Source organism: Heterodontus francisci, chromosome 5 (genome assembly GCF_036365525.1).
Source record: "Heterodontus francisci isolate sHetFra1 chromosome 5, sHetFra1.hap1, whole genome shotgun sequence".
Lineage (NCBI taxonomy): Eukaryota > Metazoa > Chordata > Chondrichthyes > Heterodontiformes > Heterodontidae > Heterodontus > Heterodontus francisci.
The window spans coordinates 6,906,386-6,916,697 of NC_090375.1; the positions used below are offsets into that span (position 1 = coordinate 6,906,386).

Consider the following 10,312-nt stretch of genomic DNA (forward strand, 5'->3'; position numbering starts at 1 on the left):
CCCCCCACCCCAGGGTGAGGCTGTTGTTAGTGTTTCCCCCCACCCCGGGCTGGGGCTGTTGTTAATGATTCCCCCCACCCCAGGGTGAGGCTGTTGTTAGTGTTTCCCCCCGGGGTGGGGCTGTTGTTAATGAATCCCCCCCCCCAGGGTGGGGCTGTTGTTAATGTTTCCCCCCACCCCAGGGTGAGGCTGTTGTTAGTGTTTCCCCCCGGGGTGGGGCTGTTGTTAATGAATCCCCCCCCCCAGGGTGAGGCTGTTGTTAGTGTTTCCCCCCGGGGTGGGGCTGTTGTTAATGAATCCCCCCCCCCAGGGTGAGGCTGTTGTTAGTGTTTCCCCCCGGGGTGGGGCTGTTGTTAATGAATCCCCCCACCCCAGGGTGAGGCTGTTGTTAATGATTCCCCCCACCCCAGGGTGAGGCTGTTGTTAATGATTCCCCCCACCCCAGGGTGAGGCTGTTGTTAATGATTCCCCCCCCCCCCCAGGGTGAGGCTGTTGTTAGTGTTTCCCCCCGGGGTGGGGCTGTTGTTAATGAATCCCCCCCCCCAGGGTGAGGCTGTTGTTAGTGTTTCCCCCCGGGGTGGGGCTGTTGTTAATGATTCCCCCCACCCCAGGGTGAGGCTGTTGTTAGTGTTTCCCCCCACCCCGGGGTGAGGCTGTTGTTAATGATTCCCCCCACCCCGGGGTGAGGCTGTTGTTAATGATTCCCCCCACCCCAGGGTGAGGCTGTTGTTAGTGTTTCCCCCCACCCCGGGGTGAGGCTGTTGTTAATGATTCCCCCCACCCCGGGGTGAGGCTGTTGTTAATGATTCCCCCCACCCCAGGGTGAGGCTGTTGTTAGTGTTTCCCCCCACCCCGGGGTGAGGCTGTTGTTAATGATTCCCCCCACCCCGGGCTGGGGCTGTTGTTAATGATTCCCCCCACCCCAGGGTGAGGCTGTTGTTAGTGTTTCCCCCCGGGGTGGGGCTGTTGTTAATGAATCCCCCCCCCCAGGGTGGGGCTGTTGTTAGTGTTCCACCCTGTGGTGGGGCTGTTGTTAGTGTTTCCCCCCACCCCGGGGTGAGGCTGTTGTTAATGAATCCCCCCACCCCGGGATGAGCTGTTGTTAATGAATCCCCCCATCCCGGGATGAGCTGTTGTTAGTGTTCCCCCGGGGTGGGGCTGTTGTTAATGATTCCCCCCACCCCAGGGTGAGGCTGTTGTTAATGATTCCCCCCACCCCGGGATGAGGCTGTTGTTAATGATTCCCCCCACCCCAGGGTGAGGCTGTTGTTAATGATTCCCCCCACCCCAGGGTGAGGCTGTTGTTAATGATTCCCCCCACCCCAGGGTGAGGCTGTTGTTAATGATTCCCCCCCCCCCCCGGGGTGGGGCTGTTGTTAATGATTCCCCCCACCCCGGGCTGGGGCTGTTGTTAATGATTTCCCCCCACCCCAGGGTGAGGCTGTTGTTAATGATTTCCCCCCACCCCAGGGTGAGGCTGTTGTTAATGATTCCCCCCACCCTGTGGTGGGGCTGTTGTTAATGATTTCCCCCCACCCCAGGGTGAGGCTGTTGTTAATGATTTCCCCCCACCCCGGGGTGAGGCTGTTGTTAATGATTCCCCCCACCCCAGGGTGAGGCTGTTGTTAATGATTCCCCCCACCCTGTGGTGGGGCTGTTGTTAATGATTTCCCCCCACCCCAGGGTGAGGCTGTTGTTAATGATTCCCCCCACCCCAGGGTGAGGCTGTTGTTAATGATTCCCCCCACCCTGTGGTGGGGCTGTTGTTAATGATTTCCCCCCACTCCGGGGTGAGGCTGTTGTTAATGATTTCCCCCCACCCCAGGGTGAGGCTGTTGTTAATGATTCCCCCCACCCCAGGGTGAGGCTGTTGTTAATGATTCCCCCCACCCTGTGGTGGGGCTGTTGTTAATGATTCCCCCCACCCCAGGGTGAGGCTGTTGTTAATGATTCCCCCCACCCTGTGGTGGGGCTGTTGTTAATGATTTCCCCCCACCCCAGGGTGAGGCTGTTGTTAATGATTCCCCCCACCCCGGGATGAGCTGTTGTTAGTGTTCCCCGTGGTGGGGCTTTTGTTAATGATTCCCCCCACCCTGGGGTGGGGCTGTTGTTAATGATTCCCCCTACCCCAGGGAGGGGCTTTTGTTAATGATTCCCCCCCACCCTGGGGTGGGGCTGTTGTTACTGATTCCCCCCACCCTGGGGTGGGGCTGTTAAATATTCCCCGGGTTCGGGCTGTTGTTAGTGTTTCACCCCGAGGTGGGGTTGTTGTTAGTGTTCTCTCAGCCATCTGTATGAATTGCAGGAGCCAGTGCTTTTTGGCACCACCATCAAGGAGAACATTCGATATGCAAAACCAGATGCCTCAGATGAGGAGGTTTATGAGGCGGCCCGGCAGGCAAATGCAGATGGCTTCATCCAGACCTTTCCTGATGGATACATGACCATTGTAGGTATGTGTGGCAGAACATCTTAAACCAGCTGTACAACGTGTACTCAGAGAGAACTCGAGATCACACAGGGAACATACCACAAATCATCAAACACACACCCAGGGAACATACCACAAATCATCAAACACACACCCAGGGAACATACCACAAATCATCAAACACACACCCAGGGAACACACCTCAAATCATCAAACACACACCCAGGGAACACACCTCAAATCATCAAACACACACCCAGGGAACATACCACAAATCATCAAACACACACCCAGGGAACATACCACAAATCATCAAACACACACCCAGGGAACATACCACAAATCATCAAACACACACCCAGGGAACATACCACAAATCATCAAACACACACCCAGGGAACATACCTCAAATCATCAAACACACACCCAGGGAACATACCTCAAATCATCAAACACACACCCAGGGAACATACCACAAATCATCAAACACACACCCCGGGAACATACCACAAATCATCAAACACACACCCAGGGAACATACCACAAATCATCAAACACACACCCAGGGAACATACCTCAAATCATCAAACACACACCCAGGGAACATACCACAAATCATCAAACACACACCCAGGGAACATACCACAAATCATCAAACACACACCCAGGGAACACACCTCAAATCATCAAACACACACCCAGGGAACACACCTCAAATCATCAAACACACACCCAGGGAACATACCACAAATCATCAAACACACACCCAGGGAACATACCACAAATCATCAAACACACACCCAGGGAACATACCTCAAATCATCAAACACACACCCAGGGAACATACCACAAATCATCAAACACACACCCAGGGAACACACCTCAAATCATCAAACACACACCCAGGGAACATACCACAAATCATCAAACACACACCCAGGGAACATACCACAAATCATCAAACACACACCCAGGGAACTCACCTCAAATCATCAAACACACACCCAGGGAACATACCACAAATCATCAAACACACACCCAGGGAACACACCTCAAATCATCAAACACACACCCAGGGACCATACCTCAAATCATCAAACACACACCCAGGGAACATACCACAAATCATCAAACACACACCCAGGGAACTCACCTCAAATCATCAAACACACACCCAGGGAACATACCACAAATCATCAAACACACACCCAGGGAACACACCTCAAATCATCAAACACACACCCAGGGAACATACCTCAAATCATCAAACACACACCCAGGGAACATACCTCAAATCATCTTACACACACCCAGGGAACATACCTCAAATCATCTTACACACACACACACACACACACACACACACACACACACACACACACACACACACACACACACACACACACACACACACACACACACACACACACACACACACACACACACACACACACACACACACACAGAAAATAGGAGCAGGAGTAGGCCATTCGGCCCTTCGAGCCTGCTCCGCCATTCATTATGATCATGGCTGATCATCCAACTCAGTAACCTGTTCCCGCTTTCGTCCCATACCCTTTGCTCCCTTTAGATCCAAGAGCTCTATCTAACTCCTTCTTGAAAACATACAATGTTTTGGCCTCAACTGCTTTCTGTGGTAGTGAGTTCCACAGTCTCACCACTCTCTGGGTGAAGAAAGTTCTCCACATCTCAGTCCTGAAAGGTTTACCTCATATCCTTAGACTATGACCCCTGGTTCTGGACTCCCCCACCATCGGGAACATCATTCCTGCATCTACCCTGTCAAGTCCTGTTAGAATTTTATAGGTTTCTATGAGATCCCCCCTCATTCTTCTGCACTCCAGCGAATATAATCCTAACCGACTCAATCTCTCCTCACACGTCAGTCCAACCATCCCAGGAATCAGTCTGGGACTGCACTCCCTCTATAGCAAAACATCCTTCCTCAGATACAGAGACCTTAACTACACAATATTCCACGTGTTGCCTCACCAAGGCCCTGTATAATTGCAGTAAGACATCCCTGCTCCTGTACTCGAATCCTCTTGCTATGAAGGCCAACATACCATTTGCCTTTTTTACCACCTGTTGCACCTGCATGCTTAACTTCAGTGACTGGTGTACGAGAACACCCAGGTCTCGCTGCATATTCCCCCCTCTCAGTTTGTAGCCGTTCAGATAATAATCTGTCTTCCTGTTTTTGCTACCAAAGTGGATAACCTCACATTTATCCACATTATACTGCATCTGCCATGCATTTGCCCACTCACTCAACTTGTCCAAATCACCCTGAAGCCTCTCTGCATCCTCCTCACAACTCACCCTCCCATACAGTTTTGTCCAATCTGCAAATTTGGAGACATTACATTTAGTTCCCTCATCTAAATCATTAATATATATTGTAAATAGCTGGGGTCCTAGCACCGATCCCTGCGGTACCTCACTGGTCACTGCCTGCCATTTGGAAAAAGACCCATTTATCCCTACTCTTTGTTTCCTGTCCACCAACCAATTTTCTATCCATCACAATACACTACCCCCAATCCCATGGGCTTTAATTTTACATGCTAATCTCTTGTGTGGGACTTTGTCGAAAGCCTTCTGAAAGTCCAAATAAACCACATCCACAGGCTCCCCCTCATCAACTCTACTAGTTACATCCTCGAAGAATTCTAGTAGATTTGTCAAGCATGATTTCCCTTTTGTAAATCCATGCTGACTCTGCCCGATTCTACCACTGTTCTCCAAGTGCTCTGCTATAAAATCTTTGATAATGGACTCTAGAATTTTCCCCACTACCGACGTCAGGCTGACTGGTCTATAATTCCCTGCCTTCTCTCTACCTCCCTTTTTAAATAATGGGGTTACATTAGCTGCCCTCCAATCTGTAGGAACTGTTCACCTCAAATCATCAAACAGAACACACACACAGAGCACACGTCTAATTATCAAAGCTGATAGTTTGATTGTAATTCATGTAGGAGAATTAAGTGCCACCTTCAAGGGAGAGGGATGGACACAATCATCAGTAAATTAACAGATTAATAAATGTGTTTATTAATGGCCCTCATTTCTTGGCCAGGCGAGCGGGGAATCTCTCTCTCTGGGGGACAGAAGCAGCGAATTGCCATCGCCCGTGCCCTGATTAAAAATCCTCGCATCCTGGTCCTGGATGAGGCCACAAGTGCACTGGACGCAGAATCGGAGAGAGTGGTACAGGAAGCGCTGGACCGCATACAGAGAGGGCGCACAGTGCTGGTCATTGCGCACAGGCTGAGCACCATCAAGGCGGCTGACATCATCTGTGTCCTTGCTAACGGCCGCGTGAAGGAGGTCAGTAAAGTTCACTATCCTTGAGATTTATCTTCTGCTCCCCACAATCAGTCCCTGACTAGCATTATGTCAGTACAAGGAACTGGAATTGGCAAAGCTGGTCCAGGCAAATTGTGTCCTGTGGCGAGGGCCCAGGGGAACTGCATTAAAAATGCTCGCAGTCATCAGGGAAAATTTTCACTCCAACAGCCATCCAGTTGGAGAATATGAAACCAGAGAAGGGCACTGACATCGATTGTGTAAATGTGGACATGTTCAAGCGAGAGAGGAAGGATTGAGAGATGAGAGAAGAAGGTGGATTGGTAGGGTTGTGGGATTGAGGGATCTTAGGATGACGTTGGTAAACAGGTTGGGGATATGGTGACAAAGTGCGTAGGTGGGGGTGAGGGATATGGGGAGGAGGTGGGTAGGTAGGGGAGAAGGATATGGTGAAAAGGTAGGTAGGGGGATTGAGGGATATAGGGAGAAGGTGAGTAGGTGAGGGTGAGGGATATGGGGAGTAGGTGGGGGTGAGGGATATGGGGGAAGGTGTGAGTAAGGGATATGGAGAGAAGGAGGGAGTGAGAGATATGGGACAAAGGTGGGGGTGAGTGATATGGGGAATGGTAGGGGTGAGGTATATGGAGGGAGGTATGTGGGGAGCTGGGGGTGAGGGATATGAGGGAGGTTGGGGGAATTATATGGACAGGTGTGGGAGTGAGGGATATGGGGAGGTGGTGAGGGATATGGGGAGAGGGATTTCGTGGGAGGTGGGGGTGAGGGATACGGGGAGAAGGTGGGGGTGAGGGTTATGGGGGGAGGTGGGGGTGAGGGTAATGTGGGGAGGTGAGGGTGAGGGATATGGGGGGAGGTGAGGGTGAGGGTAATGGGGGGGTGAGGGATATGGGGGGAGGTGGGGGTGAGGGATATGGGGAGGTGGTGGGGGTGAGGGTTATGGGGGGAGGTGGGGGTGAGGGATATGGGGGGAGGTGGGGGTGAGGGTAATGGGGGAGGTGAGGGTGAGGGTAATGGGGGGGGTGAGGGATATGGGGGGAGGTGGGGGTGAGGGATATTGTGGGGGAGAGGAGTTGATGTAAAGTTTTGATGCCCTGGGCCAATGTTTGCCCTCAGTCAATGTCACTGAAACTGAATAACTGGGTCACTCATCAATATTTGAAATATTGAGGCTGTTTTCATGACAACACAAGGAAATAAGGGATTAATGGAGATGTTTAGCATTCTGAATGAATGGTACAGAGTAGATAGAAACAGACTGTTTCCAGTGTTCTCGGAAGAGGGGACATGGAAATAAGATTAAACACAAGAGATTTAGTGGAGAGCAGGATAAACTGACACAGAGGGTTATGATGCTGTGGAATTCACTCACAGAGATAGTGAATGAAGCAGAGACCATGTCTACATTTATCAACAGGTCAGACAGGTGGGTGAGGAAAACCGGGATAAAGGGATATGGGAACAAGGCGGATACATGGGATTAGGATACAAAGTGACTCCTGACAACGCAGTGAGCCGCCTACATTATCAGAGTGCTCCAAGCTGCACACATGTGCAAACGGTCTCCTGCTCTCAGAGAGATTCTGCACATGCGCAGCCTACTTCTTGCCAGGACTAATTGGCGCATGCGCGGGAAAAACATCACTGCGTATCCGGGCCTGGTCGGTCTTCGCGCGTGTGCCTGGTGTTCTTTGGAGGGAGCAGCAGAATGGGGACTTTGAGGCTGGAGCTCGATCCCCGCCACTCATTTCCCCCCCCCACCAAGCTTTTTGCTCCCGCCCCACAGGCTACTTGATGCCTCGGCAACTCGCTACAGGCCTTGAAACTTTCTCCCCCTTCCCCCTCCTCCCCACCAGCCGCTTCCCCCTCCTCAACCGCTCGCTCCAGACCTCGCCAATACTCCCCCTCACTCACCTTGGCCGATTGTTCCCCGCTCCTCGCTTCCACCCCACCCCGCTCTCCAGCTGCTCGCTCCCCACTTCACCCCCCTCCCCTCCAGCCGCTAGCTCTAGGTCACGCCTCTTTCCTCCTCTCAGCCACTCACTCCTTCGCCCTGTCACCCATTGCGGCCCGCCTTGCTTCTTCAAGCGGCACATGGAGAATGATCAAACGTGGGAGCAATGTATGCAAGGAGGGAAGCAGTGCAGCCTAGAACTAGCATCTGGAAGTGGGGGGAAACTGGGGTGGGGTGGGGTGGGGGGGGGGGGAAGCGAGGGTGGGAGAGTGGGGGGAAGCGGAGAGCGAGCAGCTGGAGAGCGGGGTGGGGGGGGTGGTGGGGAGTGGGGTGAGGGAGCAGTGGTGAGGTGTGGAGCGACCGGCTGACGGAGGGGGTATCCGGCTTAAGAGAAGGGAGCCAGCGGTGAGAAGACGGGCGCAGGAAGGACTGATAGAGAGACGCTCAATGGCAAGTGGGGAACAGGGGGCTGTTGGGGGTTGGATGGGGGCAGTAATGGCAGCTATTGAGTGGATTTTCGGTTCCATTTGTTTTTCTGTGATAAATTGAGCAGCGCCATTTTTAATCCTGGCAGCTGCCTGACACGTCGCAGAGAGTAACATTCCTGTGGAAGAGGCTGCATTTCCACATGTACTAGCACTGCGCCACTTAGTGGTTGCGTTGTCAGCAAACGCAGCCTTTTGCAGCAATATCTAAATGCAGGTCTTTCCTTGAACCGTGATGGTGAACGTCTCTCATTACCACAGGTGGGGACACATGCTGAACTGCTGAAACGAGGAGGGCTGTATGCAGAGCTGTTCCGCAGACAGACCACCGAGGAGACCATCATGTGAGCAGCAGGAAAACGAGCAAGGGAGAGAGAGCATGATGGATTCCAGGCATCCATGCAACATTGAACAACTTCATTCAAACATACAAAGATGGAGAGAAGCTTTGGATCCAATGACACCTCCTCACTGTAGTTCTGACAGCCAAGCATTGGGCACTGATATTTCAGCACAGAGGATTGGGTGTGGGGAGGGAGGGATTCCCCCACACTATTCACTGGAACTGTGAAAGACACACAATTCTAGATTTTGTACCTGCCAGATCTGGGCTATGCCTGCAGAGAAATTGGTGAGCTGTATAACACTGGGGTACAGTGCTGGTGGTACAGGTCTGTCATTGCGTAACACTGGGGTACAGTACTGGTGGGGACAGGTCTGTCATTGTATAACACTGGGGTACAGTACTGATGGGGACAGGTCTGACACTGTATAACACTGGGGTACAGTACTGGTGGGGACAGGTCTGTCATTGTATAATACGGTTCAGTGCTGGTGGGAACAGGTCTGTCACTGTATAATACGGTTCAGTGCTGGTGGGTACAGGTCTGTCACTGTATAACACTGGGGTACAGTGCTGGTGGGAACAGGTCTGTCACTGTATAATACGGTTCAGTGCTTGTGGGAACAGGTCTGTCACTGTATAATACGGTTCAGTGCTGGTGGGAACAGGTCTGTCACTGTATAATACGGTACAGTACTGGTGGGTACAGGTCTGTCACTGTATAACACTGGGGTACAGTACTGGTGGGGACAGGTCTGTCACTGTATAACACTGGGGTACAGTACTGGTGGGTACAGGTCTGACACTGTGTAACACTGGGGTACAGTACTGGTGGGGACGGGTCTGTCACTGTATAACACTGGGGTACAGTACTGGTGGGGACGGGTCTGTCACTGTATAACACTGGGGTACAGTACTGGTGGGGACAGATCTGACACTGTATAACACTGGGGTACAGTACTGGTGGGGACAGGTCTGACACTGTATAACACTGGGGTACAGTACTGGTGGGGACAGGTCTGTCACTGTATAACACTGGGGTACAGTACTGGTGGGGACAGATCTGACACTGTATAACACTGGGGTACAGTACTGGTGGGGACAGGTCTGACACTGTATAACACTGGGGTACAGTACTGGTGGGGACAGGTCTGACACTGTATAACACTGGGGTACAGTACTGGTGGGGATGGGTCTGTCACTGTATAACACTGGGGTACAGTACTGGTGGGGACAGGTCTGACACTGTATAACACTGGGGTACAGTACTGGTGGGGATGGGTCTGTCACTGTCTCACACTGGGGTACAGTACTGGTGGGGACAGATCTGACACTGTATAACACTGGGGTACAGTACTGGTGGGGACAGGTCTGACACTGTATAACACTGGGGTACAGTACTGGTGGGGATGGGTCTGTCACTCTAACATTGGGGATAGATAGCCCGCAGAGCTGGGCAGAACATGCTGCTAATGGTTATTTATCTGGATGCTGAGAAGTTGTTCAGTTGTGCGAGGCCTGTTCTTTGGATGTTCAACTTTCTTTGTAAATTATACTTTCATTAGTTGAGCCTCGATTGTGTTTTTGTTTGTACACGAGCATACAGAATCAAACGGGTGCATGCACTCTCACATACTCATCCGTCACAAACTCTTTCATGTTCTGGATAAACTGTTTGCACAGGCAGGAGGGTCATTATCCTGAGGACACCTACTGAAAAATGACGGCTCAAGCTGCTTCACAGCCAGCAA

The 10,312-nt window shown here is 51.8% G+C and overlaps 1 protein-coding gene across 3 annotated transcripts in view; it reads left to right on the forward strand.

Annotated features, from left to right (window-relative positions):
- abcb8 (ATP-binding cassette, sub-family B (MDR/TAP), member 8) overlaps nucleotides 1–10,090 on the forward strand; it is a 143,318-nt gene extending 133,228 nt beyond the window's left edge. For all 3 annotated transcript variants that reach the window (XM_068031058.1, XM_068031059.1, XM_068031060.1), the window contains 3 exons: nucleotides 2,306–2,453; nucleotides 5,535–5,785; nucleotides 8,480–10,090. In XM_068031058.1, coding sequence (XP_067887159.1) covers nucleotides 2,306–2,453; nucleotides 5,535–5,785; nucleotides 8,480–8,566 — 486 coding nt within the window. In that variant the 3' untranslated portion in view covers nucleotides 8,567–10,090. The remainder of the gene's footprint in view (nucleotides 1–2,305; nucleotides 2,454–5,534; nucleotides 5,786–8,479) is intronic.
- The last annotated feature ends 222 nt before the right edge of the window (nucleotides 10,091–10,312 follow it).